Genomic DNA, 23,183 nt, shown 5'->3' with positions numbered 1-23,183 from the left:
AGGAATAAGGACATAAGAAGATTCAGGGAGCACCATGCAATGAAATTTTCCTGGATAGCAACGAATGAAGACCTGTTTAAAAGATTACTTCTAACTTCAGATGCAATGATATCAAGTATTTCTAAGGCTCAAAGAAGGAAATTACTTCAATTACCAGTCGAGGTAAAGAGTTTATTAATCCTGGAAGAATTGAGTGGATGACGACTGTGATGAGGATTTGTCGGATAGTGATCATGAATGTATTTAATTTTTTTTCGTAACAATGACTGAGAAAGATAAGGAGAAATGTTAACTTATTTTTTTGATAGTTAAAAAAGCCCAAATTAATGGAAAATCTCATTTAATTTTTCGTACCAAATCATGTGCTCGTTAAATTGATGCCTCACTGCGTAAAGAGCTTATTGCAAGCGTATCAATAAATTTGGCGTTTAACTTGAGTTATAGGAGTTATGAAATATTGTTTATAACATTTCAATGATTGTAATAATGCCTCCGTTGAAACTTGTGAAATAAGGAACCCCGTTTAAAATTGCTTCCAAAACCATTGGCACGTTACAAGGAACTATAAAATTGTCTACTTAATTAGAATTAGATATTATAATTTTTAAACAATTAATGTAGTACAATAATACTAATAATATACTTATAATATAAATTTCCAATTAATATTAACTTATTTTTCGTATCAAATACGATCAAACATATGAGAAAGTAGAAAATGTTCTCTTGGTTCATTCAAAATAAGTTGTTCAAAATTTGTCCAAAAATAAACAATGCAGTAATTTTATATGCATTTATGTATGTTTTAAATAACTAATTCTGTTTTATGATATGTATAATTTTTATTCACTATCACCAGTATAACCTCAAATTCCAATGTTAAAAACATTAATAGTTTAAACAAAATGTGAAATAACAAATAAATTATTGCAAATACATAAAAAATAGTTATAAATTCAGAATAAGCGGGCCAAAAACAATAAGAATAGACCTTTAGGTCAAATATATACATAATAACAACGGCGTAATTAATTTTGGCCAGCTTTTTTCGATTTGGGACCACTGTGCGCCGACTCCATGGGGCCTGATGGGGCCCGAGCCCCCTCATAAATTCGTTATGGGTGTGAGGAAAAAATGTCAGGCTTGTCGATTTTCCCCGGAGTATCCAGATATCGAGATTTGTGTTATCTGAGTTCTAATGTTGGTCATATGACTCTTCTAAAATGCTTAAAAAACTTAAAACTCGCTAATTATAAAATTTCCCGGGGCTAGATCCCCGATTTGGGCCCTCCCAATATTTTTTTAAGTCGGCATCCCTGGCCTGATCCCAGCCTCTTATCCGAGCGTGTAGAACAGACAGAGAAGAGTATTCGGTTCATGTGAGTGAATCTTTCGTTATGAGCGGGTCGTTCATTAGAACGATTCACTCATGAACGACTCCGCTCCGACGATGCTGGTGCAAATGAAAGTGGGAGGAGACCTTTTATCGCCCCTGGGCATCAGCTGGTCGGTCGTTGCTTGCTCCAACGAGTCTATCTGTTCCAGTGGAATGATTTCTGACTTTCGAGTGATCTTGTTTTAAAACTCTCTCCTTTTCAAGCTCCGCAATAGCCGTGATCGTATAGTGGTTAGTACTTTGCGTTGTGGCCGCAACAACCCAGGTTCGAATCCTGGTCACGGCAGTGTTTCAACACTGAAACGGCAAGGGGCATTTTTTTGCACCTAGTTTTCAATTCGAGGTTGTATTTTTGTGTTTAAGTGCGGTTAATGCGGTTATTATTTTATTTATATATTTTATCACTTAAGATTAAACTTCAGTGGCGCCGCCCGTTACTGTTATCTTGATTCTCTGATAATAACGGAGTTCTTCTGCTCTCAAAAAATTGATAGTGAAGTCATCTATTAAGTAAATTAAAACAAATTAATATTTTTGTTAACTTTGCCCCACTTTTGCTTTCAAATGATCGCTGGTTGAAATAAATAAACCCTTTCTACGAGAATTTTTTCATCGCATATTTTGGCAGGTAATCGGACAGGGATAATAAAAATTTTTAGTCAGTTAAAACATTAGCTTTAACTCCATATTCACTGATTTTTCAGTAACAAGGTGTAAAAAAACGCTTCCTGGTTGCATTGGTCTTACATAATTTGCTGATTTTTTTCTTTTTATTTTCATATTTTACGTAGCGAAAATGACATTTTTTTAAATACCTCTAACTTAAAGTTTTTGATTATATATTAAAGAAAATAAAAATAGCCCATAAATGGCCTGGAAATATACCAACTAACCGTCTAATCAGATTCCTTTCCAATGATATTTCATTTCAAATATTATGAAGGTTCGTTTTATTATACCCGTCTGCTCAAATCGTATCGCTAAAGAGATATGGAATCTAGGAAAGTCTGTCGTGTTTTCTGGTTATGATGGTGATTGTGTCCCAATGTTGGTTTTTATATCTCATTTGCTGAGTTCCCCAGTTATTTTTAACGAGAAGGGAATTGGAGATTATGGAAACCCGATAGTTCTTTCCATACTGATGGAAGTCGGACTGGTTATCCTGAATTGACATTCTTTAGCTATATTTTCATTTCATTCCCGGAATGATTACATTTCAAATTGATAAAAATTAATTGTATTAAAAAGAGTTTCTCTACCGCAAGCATACGCAAATACCCCAAGCTAAATCATTGTTTATTATAACGAATGGTTGTCTAGAAAATATAGTATTATTGATTTGTGAGAAAAAGTAAGCAATTTTTCGCATAATCGTAACTTCCAGATAAATACATTGGATAAAGGAAGATAGTTGGAAGGAATTAGAAATTTCATTTCTTTATCCATCAGATGAATTACCTCCAGCTATCTTGAGAGAAACTAGTTTTTTGTAAAACGAAAAATGAAGCTGCAGCACCGAAGCCGATGCTTAGCATATGGACGACCAGGTAGGGCCCTTCAATGGCCTTGAGTCCAAATGATAACAAATCGGATAAGCAGTGTAAAAACATTCCCCTGGCAATAACACATCAAATTAACCGTGATCGGATCAACGGTGTAAATACATAAAAACAAACAGACATTTAATTTTAACACAAATATTAGACAGATGCGTGTATTAAATTTGTAGGAATAATCCTTTTATAATGGATTCATGAATGAGCCTGTAAAATTTGACATGTTCTTCCTATGTGGACGAGTTCAGGATTTTTTGTGACTGGTGCTATTTAATTCTCGAGTGATACGTGCAGAAATGTGTCTAGCAGCAGAAAAAAAATACATTGTTTTCTTCTGCATCATGCAAAAATCATCGCACTCATCTAGCTCGCAATGAACCCACCTCAGGAAACGTAGAGCTAGTCAAGGTCATATTCATGTTGGCGTGAAGGAATGGAGGACATTTCGCTCCGAATGTGGCACGTAAATGAAAAAATTGCCATGCATTAGCTTGATCCGAGGGCGGAACGGGTTGTGGGCTTCATAATGATCTCTCCTTGATTACAAAAGCATTCTACATTCGCTTTGTCTTTGTTGTAGACAAACTCCATCGGTGTGGAATTGACGATTACACTTCTGTTGACGAAGGCATTTGTTTTATCGAGTTAGTTTCGTTTTCATTTATTTTAGTGCGCGTATTTTTACTGCCTCTTTTTTTAACGTAATCCTAAATAATACGATAATTTTTCACGTAAGAGTTCAGTGATCATTTCATATATATTTTTCAATTACAGGGAAAAGGATTGCTTAAGCTACAATTTTCTTTATCACTCTGTCAATTTAGGTCCCCTAGATGTTTACTATTTTCGTTATCATAAAGCTCAAAGTCGTCGCTTCAATAAGTATGCATTTGGTCTCGTACGCTGATTGGCTGCTTCATTATTCCACGTTCTTACGTGTTCAGTTTTGGAAAATGCGACGGAAGAAAATGATGGAAATAGGGACGATGAGTCATCTCATTGCTGCCATCCGTGAAAATGATGACGTCCGAGAGTCATCTTTTGAGTTGTCATTGCCGCTATCCGTGGCCTTGTACGAGAAAAATGATTATGTGATTCTGGCTTCATCGTTTGGCATTGTACTGTACATCATTAAGCGATTTTAAAAGAATTTCGTTTAGGCTTTGTGACAACATTTTGAAGATGGTATATTGCAGAGAATTGCAATGGCTCTCTCCAGCAACAGGAATGACACGCAACGGCGGCACCACAACCATAGGGGACAACAGGAGCGTAGCTAGGAATTAAGGCGGGGGGGGTTTGGTGCAACTAATACCGGGGTGTGCGGGGGTATGGACTACCCACCAGGAGAAGCGGTAAGTACGAGATTAATAAGTTGTGGAATTTTAAGATAAACGGTTCAAAATGGTGAGTGTCAAAGCTTTCTGAGGGATATTTTATTAATCCTTAATCCTATTCTATCAGTAATATCAATCCAATTAAGTAAAATGGATTAAAATTGAAAATTTCTCTGAGCTCTGGGTGGGGGTTTTAACCCCAAAAACCCCCCCTCGCTGCGGCACTGGGTGACAATGCAACGGCGGGTAACGCAACATCAACCTGGCTGAGGAATGGGAGAAATCCACGAAAATAGCATCACTTCTTCATTCAGTTTCGTACCGACTGCTCCTGTTCTCTGAGTCATGTTTTATGTATTTTCAATTTATATATTTTGTTGTTACTGGGCCTCTATAAATTGCCAGTATTTCTGTATATGGGCATTTGCAATAAAATGAATCAACATTTGCTAACTTTCTCCATTTCCCATCGCAACACCGAAGTCGTAGGTTTCAAAGAATACCTCACCTTTTGGTTAATGTAGTACATCTCATTTAGTTATTGGTGAAATAAATCAACGACTATTTTCAAGATGGAGCTTACCCAACAAGGCTTGTTCAATCTTTTTATTTCTGCTCATTCGTAAAACGAACATCTTGACCACAAAAAAATGCATACTTAACATCTTTTAAATGTGTATTATTTTCTATGAGGCTGAGTCCCTACGTTTTAGCCGTGAACCTGGAAATACAATTGGGAGGTCCTTGATCCGTTTGACGAACCGGAAACCCGGGTGTTTGGGGGAGAGGGGGGGATTGTGTGGCGACTCCCTCCGCGTCCCGCAGCTACAACATCCCTCCCACCCCACAGAAGAACTATTTTTAGCGAACGGAGGAGCCCTAGAAAAATCATAGAATGGTAAAAAAAACTTAAATGCATTGGAACTGATTCAAAACTAGGTGTGAGTATTCCATTGCAGGTTTGAAAAAGATACCTGCACAGAACAGGCAAGTTCCTGAACCTGTAGCGCGTATAGAATCTATTTTCTAGGGGGAGGAGGCAATGTGAATGTAGGGTTAGGTTGGGTAACTTTAAATTAGTCGTCTCCATTACATTAAATATTAAGTATAAATGTTATATCATGCCTTGATGACAATGGACGACTCGTACATAGAAATATCGACCATAATGGAGAACCTGACCCGGTGGAAATCCCGAGTAACCTTCCACGATACAATACGCCGGAAAAACTTGCGATCTTTCTTCAATCATAGTCATTGTTTTACGGTTACATGAAACAAACGCAGCAATTGCACAGAAAATATTGTATGTACCGAATGAAAACGCAATGTTCTATGTTAAGGTAAACTAGCCGAGACCTGATTTCGAAGTTAAATCTCTACGCGCGTTCATGATATTATGGATAGAAATTTATTTTGACGAGGGCGAATTTTCTTTTGGGCATCGTTGATGGAAGGTTATAATCGCAGGTGGGACCAGGGCCATTTCGAACACGATCAATTTAATTAATGCACCCGATGCAAAGATCTAGAACGGATGCAAATGCTACAGATTTGGTTTTTGTTTTTCTTTTCTTTCTTTTTCTTTCTTTATTTTCTTTCGCATTCTTTTCGCAGCTTTCATTTCGCATTCTTTGATCAACAACTGATTAATCATCTTTTGATGTCCTTTCCTTTCTACGGGAATCTGGTTGCAGGATCTGCCTAATGGTCGCAAATTATTACGCATTGTAGCCAACCAAGTGTTTTACCTGCACAATACGCCGATCTCTTTATTTTAAATTGCCGATTAAAATTGAATTTTTTTATATTGAATGAGCAAATAAAACTTTTAGGACTTAAACTTTCTCAGCTAGTTATTTTTTTCAGCCAAGACCAAGGAAGTGCAATGCTACCTGATGTATTTGAACGCAATAACTAAACCTTCTGGAATTATTGTTCTTTAGGTGCTCTAAATATTTAAAACAAAACAGTATAACTGGCATTAACTCTTGTTTTCCTGCTCATTATCTACCATCTTCGCAAAATGCCTCGCTCGAACTAGCCGGCAAGTCTGTTTGCGTAAGTTTATGATTCGAAAAACAGGCGCGCCCCACCCGGCGAGCGAAACGATGTTTTCGACATTGGCCACCAGAGTTCGTCGATATGAACGGCCGTCTTGTGTTGTAGGTGTAGGAATAAGTTATTCAATTTCGTATTGAAATACATGAGTTTTTACCGATGTAGGTGACTTGAAGATGAATTTATCGTTGGCATGTATCATGTGCGTATCTTCTTTTTGGGATAATGAGGTGCAGACTTGATGTTGTGGAGGTGTGGTTGTTGTTTGTTTCGCATACCCTTATGCAGTGGAAGTCATGAGTTCGTTCACTTTTAGAATATTATTTCTTACGTAATACCCCTCTTTCTTCCCTTAATGACATAACACGCTGAGCATTAGTAGCAGAAAGGTGGTAAATTCCCAAAATAAAGGTGGGAAAACGAACTTGTTTATGTGTGACTGAAGTCAAGCAAAGCTATGTATTTTTTGTTTTAGGTGTTCAGTGGTAATGGTCACATGCTCCCCTCCTTGGATTCCGGTGTGAGAATTTCAATGCCCGTAACAACATCGATAGTGCATGCAGCACCCAATGAGGACCAAGAACTTTGTACTCTTCCTCATTTGTATAGTTTTATGCAGTGTGTTCCTTTTTTTGTTTGGGAACCAGAGACCATCGATTCAAACAATCGTAACAGAAACTCACAAGCAACTAAACAACTTAAAGAATTTCAAGGTATGCTTTTATCGTCTTCTCACTTTTAGTCTAGAAGCCTTATCCAGGCTTGGTAATCTTTCTGGCTCCACAGTGAACCCTATAAATTTTAAGTTCCTTCAGGCCGTTTATCTCCATGATCTGTGGTCACTTTTAATCATTTAGTGCTATAGAACAATTTTGAAACTACTTCCTCATATTTGTTGCAGGAAAACTTGAAAGATGCAGAGGAGAAGCGATTGATCGCTGATGAGAAGTATTTGATGCTCCTTGGGTTTACCGAAACTCCTCGCCTTTATCCAGAAGATGTCTTAAAGAATACAACCCTACCTCACATTGTAACGCATGTAAGTGCTTGTAATTAAGGAATAACAAGGGAAATGATATGATTAAGCAAGCTTCGAGCATTTCTTCATGCATACTTTTTTCCAAGTTCATTTAAGTCGATGGTATTTTTAAGCCTTTCAGAAAGTAAACCGTTTGCCAACTCTTACTTTTGTTTTTCTAGTAACTTGTTGGAGCCTAAGATGTTTGACGCGTCAAATAGAGCTTTTAGCTTTTATAGTTAAACTATTAGTCTTAAAAGAAATTTGTACTGGGGAGCCTCTTGATTTCAAAGGAAATAATCCCTATTGATCACTTGAAAGAATATGGTTAAGAATTTTACTCACTATAGATCCCACTAATCTACCACATTTACTCACTATAGTTAAATTCTTGTTATTCGACCTGAGGAATAATAACACTGTTCTGCAAAAAAAAGTTCAAAAAATGCCCGGCTACAATTTAGGGTGATTCTGGCTAATTTTTGGTCGCTGAATCCAAAAATGACATCTGTTTTTTTCTATCACCCTCCATTTTTACGGGCAACCCCTAAATTGAGGAAAACACCCCCTTATCTAAACTTTTCAATATAGTATACCCCCTTCCCCTCTTATATTTTATGTTATATTAATCCTTAACAAAATGGGGAGGTGAACAGTGTATTCGTCCCTTAAAAAAATTTCCATTAGCTACCATATCATATGCATAGAAATGCATATGATGTGGTAGCTTTTTATGCATATGGAATCATATGCATAAAAAGCATAGAAAAATGGTTATTTCAATGTTCAAGTTTTTTTTTTCAATTTTCACCCCCTAAATCTTTTCAACCCCTGTCAAGTTTGTCTTTCTCGCGGTCCTGATAGCATTAAAACGTCAGTTATTTTTCAATCAGAAGCAGATTACATTAGTTAAAGTCCCTTGAAAAGCGATAAGTTTAGATTAGGGGTTATTTTCCCCAATTTAGGGGTTGCTCGTAAAAATTGAGGGTGATAGAAAAAAACTGATGTCATTTTCGGATTCAGTGACCCAAAATTAGCCAGAAACACCCTAAACTGTAGCCGAGCATTTTTTTTAACTTGTTTTTGCAGAACAGTGTAATCTCTGCTAAAATTGGGTGTCTGCTGAAATTTTATAATAAAAAGGATGTAAAGGAAAGTTCTTCATAATGAGAAGTTGTAAATGATATAATATGATGTTTGGTGAGCATCATATGTTTTTTTACTTGAGTGTGAAGTAAGAAGTTTAAGTATTTCCATCCAGTAATATTAAGTATCTGTTTATAAAAGCTTGATTGTGCTCATTAACTTCAGTGTGAATAGTATGTAAACTGTCATTACTTTTGATGGCTGTGAATTTATCTTTTAAAGGCCAGGGATAGAGATGATAAGATCTGTGTGTAAGTTAGGAATCGGAGCAGCTGACAGGTGGAAGCTTTATAATGCTATTTTAAGAATATTATTGATCATTAAGAGAAAAGTTTTATTTTGTCATTTTTCATGAGGACATCCAACTGATAATAACTGTAGGAGAAGGTTATGCGGCATGTGCAAATTTCATTTAGCTAAATAAAAGATCAGTAATTTTGCTGCTTCATCCATACAGAAAGAAAACCTTTTATTTTGGTTCATTTTTAACATCTTCCGAGCCCAATTTTTGCTCATCTTATGCTGAATGTATCTGGAGATGGAGCATTGTTATCCATTGCTCTATTTAGTGTGGACCCCAATCTGTAGCGAGCGCATTTCATCCTTCTCATCAGGTGACTTTCAGATAGAGCATCAGTTGCACTACGAGTGTGGTCATTTCTCGTTTGAAGGTAGAGGTGTCTAGGGTATCTATATTGCATCATGTGTTAAATCGACACAGTATTTCTCTGTCCTGTTCCAAATAACGTAGAGGGGATAATGCCCTTTAAAACTTCTTGGTAGAGGATATGGAGGAAATAATGGTGGTATGTGCCTGCACTAGAAGGCTTGTCAAATGCATTTTGTATGCCATATGGAATATGAATGAAGTTCATATTTCTTTTACACAGCTGATTTTTAAATGAAAATTAATACTATATTTCCTACTATTAAGGAAATGGGTGCTATTTCTCTCAAAATAGTGACTTCTAGCTTTCCCTAGTAGCGCGATATACTTGGGGGATTCATCCAGCATATCAGATTTGTATCGTATTTTGAGACCCCTTAATTCTCTTAATCCTTTTTGATGCCCCTTACGATGATGCAGGTGGTCCATCACTTGTAAAACCGGATCCAGACAGGTTTTAGAATTGATTGGCTTCATCGAATATGGTGTCAGGAGGAAATCCTTTTTAACACTTTCAGCACGTTAGCCCGTCAATTGACGTGGTCGCGTCCAAGCCGGTCGGATGGGGGCCCTTTCTCCGCCTCCGTACATATCTAATATCCACTTCCAAGTCTTCCAATCGTGTATATGGCCTTGAGCAAGCTTCCCTCTTTCGACCCGTGTGCACCGTTTGTAAATAGCAGTATTTGAACGGAAGTTATAGCGCGAAAGCCTGTCTATTTTTCTTTCTAATTTCATCTGCTGATTTTGACGACGTTCATGAAAATTTGGCAGGCATAAATTTTTTAACCAAAATATGTTGTAAGTGATGTTCATCAGAATAAAGTTTTGCCGTCAAAATTATTTTTTAGGTGATATTTTACTCTTAATTGCATAAAAATGTTGATTTTTATCTTTTGTTACAAAAGAGAGGTAGGTATTAGGCATATCATTTTTTTTAATCAAAAAACAAGTGACACATTTTTTTCAGAAAGTATTTGTTATTCAACTTTCAACCAGCACATTAACCATCAAATTGGGCAAGGAATGTAGTTGATACATGGGTGAACCATGGCTTAAAAAATTGAAAAAAGAGTGTCATTTAAAAAAGTATTTCACGCTCATGTGTCTTTTTGTTTTGCTTTATAAATTATATGTTTCATATCATTTTTATTGTAAATATATTAGCATCCACTTCATCATCAAAATCTCGCACCGTATAAAGTCAGTTTACTGTTCTGACTGCATCTATAATCCTCTTTTGATGAAATGATAGGTTGTTGAAGGCTGTTACCTTTTCCCAAAAGTATGGGGCCATTTACTGGTAAATCAAGATTGACCACACTTGTGTTTGTGAACCACGCCATCAAAGCCACGTCTACGTCCTCAATTTTACAATTCCATAGTCTTCTCACTTTGCAGTTGACCACTACTGCTTTCAAAATAATCTTTAATTTTCGTAGAATTTTTAATTAGGTGTCCCAGACTGCTTGTAAGAATTTCAAAGCTCTGAGCAAAATCCTTATGTTTCAGGTGCTTTTCCCATTAGCAATAGATTTCATACTTCTGGTGGTATGTTGGAGCCTGACATTGTGGCTTCATTGGGCAGTGGAAAGATAATGACGACTTATTTCTTTCTAATTTAAGGCCTCATTAAAGTATGTAGGAATTGGAGACGGATGCTTCATTCATATGTGCATTGTAAATGCAATATCCACAACTGTCCACAAGAATGCTTGACCAACTTCTTCTGTCAAGTTAAACAGTTTACATATTTCTGAAACAAAAGTAAATTAACCTCATATCATTTTTATCATCATTTTTCCCATCTCTGATGATAAGGTTTTTTATAAGTTGGTGATGATTTTGATCTGGTATTTAAGGATACAACATGCAGTATTATCACATGATAAAAACAAAACAGCTGTTTAGCCGGCCTCGGTGGCGGCGGGGTAAAGTCCTCGCCTGCCAAACCGAAGGTCGTGGGTTCGAGTCCCGCCTTGGTAGGATGCTCTTATCCAGGGCATGGGCGTGTGTGAATGTCCTTCATTGTTAATTGTTAATTCCCCATTGTAAAGGCCGTTGTGCTGTTTATGGAGTAATGGAAATAAATAAAATAAACAATAAAAAGTGTTGAAAAATTAAGATTCTTACTTTAACGGCCAGTTCAATGGAGCTCAGTTTTCCAAGGTCATCACTCACTCCATCCAAACCTTCTGTCTCCTCCATATCTCTTGCAAAAATTTCCTGTCCTCACCAGCCACATCCAGTAACTCCGTCGTTCCTCCTCTTCTCCATTCACTTCACCCTCCACTCCATTTTTCACCACACTCGCATCCCAAACGCTTCCAGTTTTCTCTCATCCTCCTTCCTAAGTATCCACATTTCCTCACCGTAAAGTGCTACACTCCATGTCATACTCTTCACTAGCCTTTTCTAAACACTTCCATTATGATTTTCCCATCAGCTCTTTCCTTTTCATAAATGGTTTTATCTATTCTCATAATGTAAACAATATTTACTGACTAAAAATAATCTATACACATTGCAGATTTTAATGTGATTAACTAAGTAAGAGATTTAAATATACGTACTTATATCATCGGTAAATTGAACTGACATATTGCACATAATGGCTAAAGTCTGTAAATTGTAGTTTCGTGGAAACGACTTCCATGGTGGCAAATTGGTAAATTTTGGAATCTTTAAATTTTGTTTTGTCTCAGTTTGACTGTAGCAGTATTTACATATGTAGCTTATTTGTCAACGATATGACAGTTATAATACTTGGTCTTACATAACAAATAAAAAACCTTGGAAGTGGGGGATGACCCAGAGGAAGGAACTGACAATGTCCCCTGAATGAATGTGTAATATTCACACTTATGTGGCTTAGTTTGTGGTGAGCTCTACTATAACCTATCCAAAGGAACCTGTGGGTGAAATCACTTGGGTGGGAGTCACAGCATAATAAACAAGACTGATTTTGGCAAAATGTTTTAGTGTTCAGAATGAGTGGAAAATATTTGACTGTTTTTGCTGCATTCACATTTCTTGAGAATAATTTTATTGATGTTTTGCAATTACTGTCTTCTTTTAGGTTTCTGAGGATCAAGAAAAACATGGGATTGGATTTGCGAGAAATGTTCAGCATTTCCTGCCAAACCACTCTATTTCAATTTACAACCTCGGCTTAGGCCAGTATGAACTAGAAAAGGTAAATATTTTTCAATTACGTACGTATTTCCATTTGCTCCCATTGCTTGTAGTTCGAAGGAGAGATGGCCTCGGTTCATTCTAGAGCTACATTCCCTCCGAGTGATAATAGTAGGCCAAAGGTTGCTGGGCAGTGTTGTATGAGTATTCTGAAAGTGTGTCTGGATACGACGAGTCATTGCCATATTGCATGGGGAAAAATTTCATCAGTGTGTTGCTGTTGCCATTGTTTTGCGTGCAGAATGGAAAACATTGCTCTGTGTGAGCAAAATGTAGGGAGATTTTTCAGGAAGTCATTGTAAAATGAAGCATCTTGATGTTTGCATTGAGTTCATGGGGCTGGAACAGGAATCTAGGTGTGCTATTGTAAGAATTATTATCATTGAAGGTTTTTCATGAGTATTTAAAAAATGTAATTATTAACTTAATTTGCTCTGTCATGGAAAATTAATTGTTCAAACATAATTTTCTTACCTGGTTAAATTATGTATTTATGAATTGAAAAGTGAGGAATAACTTTTTTCCATTAGTCCACTGTTCTTAAATGCTCAAAATGAGGATAGTCTAGACTGTGTGCCTAACGAGGGTCGTCTAGACTGTGTGTCTAACGAGGGTCGTCTAGACGTAAGACTGTGACTGCATGGGATTTTATTTTTTTGTCCAGTGAATATATGGGCTGGTGAACTCTTCTCGGGTTTTCCATCGGGTGAGTTGATTGTTGGCTGACATTTCGATAGTAACTCTGAGAATGACAGAGGCAGCCATCATTCGAAACGTCAGCCTACAGTCAACTCACCCAATGGAAAACCCGAGACGAATTCACCAGCATCATACGCAGAGAAAGAACAAGATTATGTTTTAATGAATATGGGGTTCATCATCATCATTAGTCAACAATGCTAAGATTGGTTTGACGCAGCTCTCCATTCTTCTCTCCTATCCGCTAACATTTTCATAGTGACGTATTTCTTCTCTTTTAAATCCTTCATAACCTGTCCTATGTAATTCATTCGGAGCCATCCCTTGCCCTTCTTCCCTTCCACCTGTCTTTCTACGATTGTTTTCATTTGGCCACCATGCCTCATTATCTGTAATAATATTTCCATACTTGGCCCTTATTTCATTACATCTTGTTCCTTTGTTCCTTGAAATGGTTCCTCACTATCCTATAGGCTACTTCCACTTTCCCTTGTACGAGGTTACTTTGCATGTCCCCGCATATGTTCCTTGTCCACGCTTCTCTAGCTTTCTTTGCTTTGCGGCAAATCTCATTCATTATTTTGGGGCTATGATTTTTAATGAAATTTTATCTTCAAACCATTAGGTAATGGTTTCCATGAAATTTCATGCACTGTTCAGTAAGATTTCTTGATGTGTATCGAAACGCAATGGGATCAGCTTCTAAGTCAGGAAATTAGTGTGTATCTAGTGAGTGTGCAAAAGCAGTTGGAATGAAGGCAGGTAGGCACTGAAAGTCACCAAATTAGCATTTGCTGCAATGTAATGTGCAATTTGGTGACACAAACAAGGATGAACAATGTTATATGAGCTGGAATAAGTTGCTGAGTGGGCAGGCAGGCAGCGTAGCCAGATGCATTATCCAGACACATACCGGTGTATCCAGCAGCGATGTTGTCCTGAGCAATGTTGCTTATGTACACGGATTATCACGCTGAGTGGACATGGCTAATCATGCGCAATTGACTCACATTGTGTGTTCTTTTCTCACCTCATGAAGTAATCTCAATCAAGTCTTGTATTTATGCATGTATGGCTAAAATTAATTTTATGATTTTTATGTAAACATTTGTTTCCAGTTGGTGAAACACTGCAACAGCAGCCGGTGCAGTGTGATAAACTTTGATTACAGCCAGTTCCCGTCCCATGTGGAGGACGATAGGCTCCAAGCATATCGACCTCTTCTTATTCAGGTACATTACTGGGCCTTTAAAACAATAAATAAGTTAATAATGTCTGTAATTATTATAAGTAATTATATTTTTGTGTCCTACAAATTATTGTGAGTTTTATTCTTGCTAAATAATCTTTTTATTTTTATTTTATATACCATTTTTGGTTTTCAAAAAGGAAAATTTTGTAGTATAAAGTATTGTTTGTAATACCTATCAAATTGCAGTAGGCCGAAATTGTTTTGACCTCTAGCTAAAATTTTTTAAAATCTAGCTAAAATTTAAAAACAAGCATTTGCCAAACAACTATTTTAACATGCATACCTAAGAGTTTTAATTTTTTATATATCTGCTTTATAAGTACTAAGAAATCCAATTTCTGAAGATTTTCTTTAGCTTGGTCAAATGAGTAATCCAACTTGCTGCTCCCCCAAGGAGTGCTAATGTAGTGCTTGGTCATCTCCTGAAATAGGTGCAATGTTTGGAACTAAAATTTTAATAAAATAAGATAGGGATAACAAGCCGAGGAGATTATAAAATCGTATTTTTTTAAGGTTCCACAATTTCTTGCTTTACTCTCCACATTCGTAATTTGTTCTCTGGGGAATTTAACAGAACGAAGGGGGCTCATGCCTTGCAGACTGTCATATCTGAGAATTACCTAGAGGTAAATGGCGGTGGACATTAATTTTACATGTATGTGTTTGAGCATATGTTATTGTAAGTGGTTGTGTCGTATATGGCAATCATAGGAAGGAGAATGTTGTGGAGTTTTCACTTAAGTTGATACTTTCCATGAAGGGAGTAGAAGAGTTTTTTCATCGTATGATTTTGAGAGATAAAAAATGAACAATATTTGTTGTTTCTGATGTTGTTTGATTTGTTTCCAGGATGCTCTGAACAGGGCAGGGTCTGTTCTCTTCCTGGATGTGAGTCATAGACTTTTCCCTGGTAGCTATCGAGCGTTGTGTGCCATGGTGAGCAAAGTCACTGGCAAGGGGAGTGAGAAAGGGCCAGGCATATTGGCCCATGCCACACGACACCCTGTCTCCTCGCTCACCCATCCAAAGATGTTCGGCTACTTTCACACGGAGCCGGCGGCTTACTATTTTCTACCAATGATCGAATCGAGTCCTCTGCTGCTCGTCAACACGCACCGCGTTCACTCGGAGCTCATGCTGCCGTGGGTTCAGTGTGCCCTCACGAGAGATTGCCTCGGACCGTTGGGTGCGCAGTCTGCCGGTTGTCGTTTTGATAAAAAGCCTCAGTATCGATATTCCGGCTGCCATCACTACGACGGCTCAGCCCTTAACGTGGCCTTGGGTCTCATGTTTCAGTTTGAAGAAAGAAGGTAAAGTATTGACTGATTCTTTTTAATCCAAAATCTGTGCTTTTAATCTGTATGAGGCTTTTTTGTGTTCAAAATTCTGGTTTACTGTACACATTTTGAGTGGTTATGTTCATTTACATTGTAGCTTGCGTCTTCCCTCATGAAAAAAACAGCCATTAAGTTAAATTGATTTCTAGTCATTGCATGCTCCATGTAGGTAAATACTTACACCTTAATTTAGCTAATAAAAACTTCAACACAATATATATGCTGTGTGGATGTATCATAATCTGAAATGTTCCATGTTATTTATGTAGTATAAGTCAGCTAAGAAATAGTGATCAGTCTCCACAAGTTTTATTGGAATTACCCATTTATGAAATTGCTGGAGAAATTTAATCCTTGGTAGTCTGGGAATCCATAGTAAAGGAGTAATACTATAATTTCACAAATAGCAATTCGCAATTCCAAACATAGTGTCTGACACCTGGTGGGCAAAAATTGAAGCTATGGAAAGGTGGTTGCATGAAGGAAGCTCTCTAAATGCACTCGTGCAGTTTTTGTGATTTCCTGGCGGTATTTGTGGAGATTTCGACTGAAGTTATCAATATTTTAGGTTGGGATAAACGGATCCAGGATTTTTTCGGATCCAGATCGGATCTTTGATTCTTGGTGACATACAGTCAAAGGAATGTTTTTCAGATTTACATACAAATTTTAATATTTTTATTAATTAAAAATCATTTTCATAAGCTTTCAATTTATTTTTTTAAAACGATAAAATCTTCACACGCTCGGGATCGAAACTGCTACACTTGCGATTGGAAATGAAAATAGGTTTAAATCTTCAGATAAATCATTGAATGAATTTTTATATTCCTCACATAAGTTCCCCAGAATTTGGTCGCTTCCTCATAGCATACTGACTTGTATTTCACCCGCTAATGCTTAAATTATGGTGAGGTGGATTTTGCACTTCCTCGTGATAGTTTCACGTCACAGTACACGCACATGGTTCTCTTTATGTCAATAAAAATGTTTCTGCACAATGGAAGACATTTTTATTAGTACATCATTAAATAACATTGCAACAATTAACGATGTTTAAAATAACATTATCGTCACGTGCGATGAGTTGTGGGAACGGAACGAGACGACCGCTTAGCGAGAGGAAGGGGTGGTCAGCAGAAGAGCGCAAAGGATAGGTGGAGGGGAAGGAGCACACTCTCTCCGTCTTTTAAGCAACGAGGCTACGAATAAGGGAGTCATGGGCAAACGTGTCAGATCTTGCTATTTTATGACGTCGTTGCCTTCAGTCTTGCCAAAGCCGGGTAACCTATGTGATGTATACAGTTCGTGTTTCCAGTCTGTATCTTCTTGTTTGACAGTACTTATTCCACGCCTGATTCTATGAAAACTGTGCTGTTTGGACAATGTTGAATATTGGTATAGTATTGCTAAAAAAAAACTTTCAATCAATTTGAGCTTAAATAAATCTAAATATGTTATACCCTTTTCCCCAACTGTTGGGGGCTGGGCGGTAGAGAGAGCTAGTAGCCAATCAGAAGTGCTGCCTCTTCCACCCCACTGCTCCCTTTTCCCCTCCATAACACCGACCAGCGTTGCCAGTCCGTGGAAATAACTGTACGTGAGGCAGAACGAGCACGATCTCTGCAGATTAAGTTTGGCAACACTGTGAGCTGGAGTGCGATGTTCACTGCACGAGTGTTGGAGAGAGACAGCGGCCTCCTACAACCTCTCACGTGCCACTCTTCTGTGATTGGCTAGGAGAGTGGGTGGGTCTCCAGTGTATTCAAGGTCACCCACCATCAGTTGGGACAAAGGTTATAGAAATGTGATGCATTTGGTTTCATTATTTTTGTAATCTCGTGCACGTCATCCAATTGCCATCTTTGGGTCCAGTAAGTCACTCAACTAGCATTTGTTCTCGAGAAACAGAGAATTGAGGTAGTTGAGATGAAAAAGGTCATTGGGTGAGATGGAGTAGGGATGAAACACGTTTCCATTGTTCTCGTGTAACTTGATATTTTCCTTCGAACATAATGATAGTCATGGACTGTGTCGTCTCGGAAAGGAAAAACAATATCAGAGGCATGGAGTGATGGAGGGCCGAGGGTGTTTTCTTTTAACCTGTGACGTGGTCAATTTTGACGTGGTTGTTATCTTATGGCGTTGAGTTTCTACCAATGGTTGTTCAATCTCTTTTTAAGATTCACACTACGTGTATGTCGTATTTTGCTGTAAAAATTCTGTTTCATAACCCCTACGATAGCTTTTAAACAAAATGTTTCATGAGTAGGGTTCATCGCAGTGCAACGGCGCATTTGAAGAGAGAATCGGAACTCTTTCCACCCTAATAGGGCGTTGCATTCACTGAAGCTATTATTTAAAATTTCGGATCCAGATCCGATGTCTTCCGCGACTTTGGATCCGATGTATCCGATGAAGGGCAATATCTGCGGATATTTGGATCCGATCCGACCATCCCTAATTTCATGTAATGGTTTCAAAGACATTTATTTTTATTCACTTATTGAGATTACCGTGATATACCCTCAACCTAAAAATTGTAAATCATAGATGCAAATCACTTAAAGTTATTCATATATAATATAAAAAAATATAGGTTGTGCACTGAATTTAAAGTAAGAAAATGGAGACTATTATAAATATTACAATAAATGCACACAGCATTTGACACACTTGCAATATTAGCATTATGCATGAGAATACAATACTACACTATGAGATACATCAAATTTGGCTTCAAACGGACCCAAGATCAATCAATTGTGCATCAGTGTATATCATAAATGTCCTCTTGTTGTAACCTGTGGTGTTAGTTCTGTAATTCATTACTCATTGATAGGTGAATGTATTCAAGTTCACAGTCCATTATTCGCTGCACGTTTCTATTAGACATAGTGTTAAAAACATGTACAGAGCTGCTATTGTCCTACCTTTGCTTAGAGAAATGCTAATAATCTAACAATAATAAACTAATGGGGTGGTTTCCTCCATCAAAGAAAACGAAAGGCATTGATTGCGATTTGTTACCCATCATTAGTGTATTCATAATATCCAAATTATTTGGTTTTAGAAATCCCAGTTTAGACGAATGTTAATGGTCAATTTTATCCTCATTTGAAAAAGGCCAATTGGCGCTCATGCGATGCCACTCCACGTGACATCACTGGGACCTAGATTCTATATGAGTACATACGAGTGTCACATCATCTGAGATTACCAATGCATGCATGAGGAACAGAGCTCAGGGAAACATTCCTTAATTATCACCTATTAAAATTGCCAATGGTCGGAAAATTTCCTTAGTATAATAGTGTATTAATAATCCTTATTTAAGCCCAGTGCTACCTGCTTGCAGGGTACTCTATGCTACCGACATGCTCGGCAGCAAGCAGCCTGCATCGTAGCGGTGTTTATAGCCTCGCACCCAGGTGGCTTCACACAGCAGCAGCCAGACATCACACGGGCTTTTTCCCAGCATTCATATTTGGCCGTCACGTTTTCGCGTGCTTGAAAGTTTTCACTTTTCATTTAATCACGAAAAATAGATATCGCAGTTAAAAATCTAAAAGCGTGAAGTATCTACTCCAGGAGTAATAATATTTAGATTTGGGCAATAAGAAAATAAAGGGAAACCACCCTGTAATCATTGTGGAACACCACAGAACAAAGTGGTACTCTCTCCTGGTCGTCTTGCATAGAATACCTTTTGATGAAGTACCTTCCTCCATCATAAAGAATTTCTGATCCAGCTATTCCTTTCAACCAAGAAGATTTAATCAAATAGTCTAAATTAACATTTCCTTGAGAAACTGGAGAGGACTAAGGATTGCTAGTTACCAAATTAAAAAAGTTATCCAGCAAATGCAAAACAGCAAACTCTGTGTTGTGTGAGCCAGCTGATATTACATATCAAAAAATGTGGAGGTCGTGTGCTTCGGCACAAATGCAATTTCTTTGATTTTAATACATAATTATTAATAAAGTAACGATATCTTCCATGGATGTAAGATTTGAAATGTAGGGTAATCAGCTGGAACAGATTTTTTTGATGCAGTTACCGAAAGTGAGAAAATACTCGATAGGTCTTCCAACTTATGTTTGTGGCCATCTCTCATCATATTGGGCTGCATGCTGGGTTGCTTAGTTCTCTCCTGAGAAAATTATTCCTCTGATCACTGTTTGAAGGCTTTCTGTGTGCATGAGTTCAGTACGGGTTCCGTTATTCTGACGTTGCTCTTATTCGACAGATATGTCTTCCTCGAGAATGAAGAGCCCATTGTTCGAAAGCTGACGGAAGATGAAATAGCAGCGGAGGCGGCGTTATTGGAGGAGGAGGAGGAGGGGCGAGGGGGGCCGGACGACAATGCCACCGTGTCCACGCCGGCAGTTCGACACATTACACCATGAACACTTCTCAGTGACAACGTGTCTCAAAGTTGATTTGTCTATCTAGTAGCTGACGTGAATTTTATATGAAGGCCGTGGACAATTTTGTTGGCCACTATTAGCATAGCACTATTTAATGCTCATAAAAAATATTCAAGGACATACTCTAATGGGAACATTGAGGAGAACTTTGCTTGCACATAAAAGACAGGAAATTATATCATGTCTTAAAATTGGTTCTTGAATTTTCAACTTTTAATACTTATGTCTAGAAATATTTAAGTTTATTATACATTGGAGAATGGATTGCTATTTTTGGTTAACATTCAGTTTCTGACAATATTATTTTCTATTTCATCCTTGGTGCCTATTTTTATGCTCTATAATGTTGTATTTTGAATTTTTGAAAATTAATCAATAATGTTTATGCTGGTGGTTCTTCTCTCAGAAGTAATGAAACTAAGCTTTTTATAGAGTGCCCAAGTTATTAAAAGATCTTTTATGAACTTGTAGGATGAGATGATGAGTGAATTTGATATTGCCTGCCTTACTCTGCCTCGGTAAACTTGCATCAGCCAATTGTGAAAGGAGGAGAGTAGTATTTTTACCAAGGGGCTTGTAGTTTGTTACACCTCAAACTTAAGGAGTTTTAATGATGAAAGAGACAGTAAAATTGTTATTAGGTCATATCTCTTACATAGAAAAAGGTTATAGCCTAAAATGCAAGCTATTAATGATAAAGCTTGCTTTGTTTTGTTTCGATATTGCTCCACTCGGGAAAACTGCGCAGTGCAGTTTTTGTTAAGACTCCTTAATCAGTAGAATGTGCAAGTTTTGTACGTTTTTGAAGGTTTGCTATTTTTTTACATTTTTTGTTATTGCTCCTAGTCTTTTTGGTTGGCCTGAAAGGAAACAGGTCTTAGTTTGACGCAAGGTTTTTGCTGGCTGGCATAGGATGAAGTCTTTTGTTTGCTAGACAGGATTAGGGTTGCGTGTCTGATGGGGAAGCCTGTATTTCCAGGGTTCAAGTGGTTGGGACCAATTTGGGAACAAGATTTAAAAAAAGACAGGGTAACCAGGCCACAGAGCTTGAATTACGATGAGCTATGGTGTGATTGAGTGAGGTATGTTCCTGATGGAACCCTTTGCGTTGCGTAGAATCACTGAGTGCAGCTTACTTAATGCACCTGATAATCTAGTCCTTTAATGTTTTAACATATAACTTGTGTCATTTTTTATAGGTCTCTTGGCCAGAAGAAAGGTCATTTCTGTATTTTCTAGTGCGCAGGAGATGTTCCAGTTTACATTGTTAAATATGGCACATGCCAAAGAATCATAATTTATGCATTCATTTGACGGAGTCACTATAACTTATTTCCGGTGGGTCAAAAGATTTTGTTTCAAACTTTTGGCTGTGCATTGAGACATTTATTTCTAGTTAAAAATCAGGGCACTGTTGCGTGAAGGAGCTACTTTAGTTAGAAATATTACTCGGATTTTGATTTTTACGCATGTACTGTGAAGGAACTCCATTGGATTTGAAAAATGAAAGTTTGGCACAGCATATTTGAACACCGTACATTGGTTCTTTAGTGGTTCAATGAGTTGGATCATTTCTGAGAAAACAGTTGGTCTGAGAAGTCATCTGCTGCAGTTTTAAAAAATTTCTCCAATGTGTGTTCATTCAGCTTGAGAAATGCTCATAGACTTTTTGTGTAAAATATTGTTTTTTCATATACACTTTTCAATATTTTATAACTTTTGTTGTCATGCACATGGAACGAGGTCTGTGATTGTTATTTTCCTTACCTCTTCAGCTTGGGTTAAAAAAAAAGTTGGCACAAATATGCCAGTAATACTATATATATTCCAATAGAAATAATAGTCTTTCAACTGAACCATATGTAATTTTTAATTTTTGTTTATTTAATGAATGCCAGAATTGTGGTCACAAAATGGGCTGTGTTTGAATTGTTGAATTAATTATATTTATACTTGTGATATATGTATATCATTCTATTTCTTGTAATGGTGACTCAATACCCTTTCCTTTTGTACCCTTAAAAAGCATCATTGTATTCCTCTTTTATGTATAGGTACATACATACATGGCAGCTGAAGGAATTTTGCCTGTTTATTACTTTTAAGTCTTCTTTGTATTGCTTTCTAATTTTCTAGGTCTTTATATGTATATTTATTAGCCTGATCTGAGATGTTTCACGTGTTTTACGCTCTACCATATAGTCCCTCATATGTATCATTCATAAGCTTCATTTTAAATCAAGGATTTCAAATCCCTCAAAGTAATATTTGTTCTAGTAATCCACCAACATGGTCACATATGATAATTATTGTTTCTGTTCATCGTCTCAGCTTTTATGTTGGTATTATTTTATTTCAAGCCTGTTGTTGAATGCTATTTTAATTCCACTATAAGTACTTGTACACAATAAAGAAACAAAAACAAGTGAAGTATTAAAATAAAATACTCTTGTTTTTCTTGATCATGCAGCATCTGTGGGAAGAAAATGGCGTTCTCTGAAATAATCGTATATCTTGGAAGGGGAAAGTGTCCGAAATGTGCATCTCAGAAGTCAATCTGATTTTCTAGTGTTACAGCCTATTGGGAGTCATACTTGAATCACACCCCATATGAGATATGCATTAAAACAATGCATTGATACAATTACAAGTCATAGGTTTACCCTTATAAAAAAAACCATATCATCATGTATTAGCTATTAATATCAATGGCACAGCACTCTTATGCAGGGACTTCGTAGAAAAATGTAGTAGGGTACATATAGCAAAATAAAATTTTATTCATCCCAGAGATGTGAGATATTCCAGTCAAAATTCAGAAACAAAATAAAATATGAAATCCAAGCAGCCTTTGCTCAAAAATCGGAGAAAATTAAAAATCACGTAAATCATCGCAAAAGAAACTGAACTCCTCCTTGGCTTGCCATTATTACCGCATTCTCAGTTGCTAGCTTGACCCTCCCCAGATAACACGGCATTTGTATTACATCTGTATTGCATCAATATTACACAAAAAATACATGACCAATTACATATGTATAAGATGGAATACGATCGTATTACATCAGTATATTTCACGTAAAAGTGG

At 37.1% G+C, this 23,183-nt stretch overlaps 1 protein-coding gene and 1 non-coding gene across 3 annotated transcripts; both read left to right on the top strand.

Moving 5' to 3' along the window:
* Positions 1 to 1,610: 1,610 nt before the first annotated feature.
* Positions 1,611 to 1,682, top strand: Trnah-gug. Its single transcript has one exon. It is a non-coding gene; the product is annotated as a tRNA-His (tRNA).
* Positions 1,683 to 6,425: 4,743 nt separating this feature from the next.
* Positions 6,426 to 22,538, top strand: LOC124158480. 2 transcript variants are annotated; one of them, XM_046533603.1, is made up of 7 exons: positions 6,426 to 6,552; positions 6,826 to 7,063; positions 7,252 to 7,389; positions 12,261 to 12,377; positions 14,194 to 14,307; positions 15,177 to 15,637; positions 19,915 to 22,538. In XM_046533603.1, the coding sequence occupies exons 2-7, from the start codon at positions 6,908 to 6,910 to the stop codon at positions 20,072 to 20,074; spliced, it is 1,146 nt and encodes a 381-aa protein (XP_046389559.1). In that variant the 5' UTR covers positions 6,426 to 6,552; positions 6,826 to 6,907; the 3' UTR covers positions 20,075 to 22,538. The 2 variants fall into 2 exon arrangements, with proteins under 2 accessions (XP_046389559.1, XP_046389560.1); XM_046533604.1 differs by having other exon boundaries at positions 6,426 to 6,602.
* The last annotated feature ends 645 nt before the right edge of the window (positions 22,539 to 23,183 follow it).

Source organism: Ischnura elegans, chromosome 5 (genome assembly GCF_921293095.1).
Source record: "Ischnura elegans chromosome 5, ioIscEleg1.1, whole genome shotgun sequence".
Taxonomy (NCBI): Eukaryota; Metazoa; Arthropoda; class Insecta; order Odonata; family Coenagrionidae; genus Ischnura; species Ischnura elegans.
The sequence above is the reverse complement of the archived record's forward strand: the minus strand, read 5'-3'. Positions and strand labels throughout refer to the sequence as shown.

What these genes read in the sequence shown, in the direction of transcription:
- LOC124158480 (XM_046533603.1), top strand. Translation starts at nt 6,908, where the DNA reads ATGCAGCACCCAATGAGGACCAAGAACTTTGTACTCTTCCTCATTTGT. An exon ending in ACAACTTAAAGAATTTCAAG is followed by an intron (nt 7,064 to 7,251) that starts GTATGCTTTTAT and finishes TATTTGTTGCAG; the next exon opens with GAAAACTTGAAAGATGCAGA. An exon ending in GCCAGTATGAACTAGAAAAG is followed by an intron (nt 12,378 to 14,193) that starts GTAAATATTTTT and finishes ATTTGTTTCCAG; the next exon opens with TTGGTGAAACACTGCAACAG.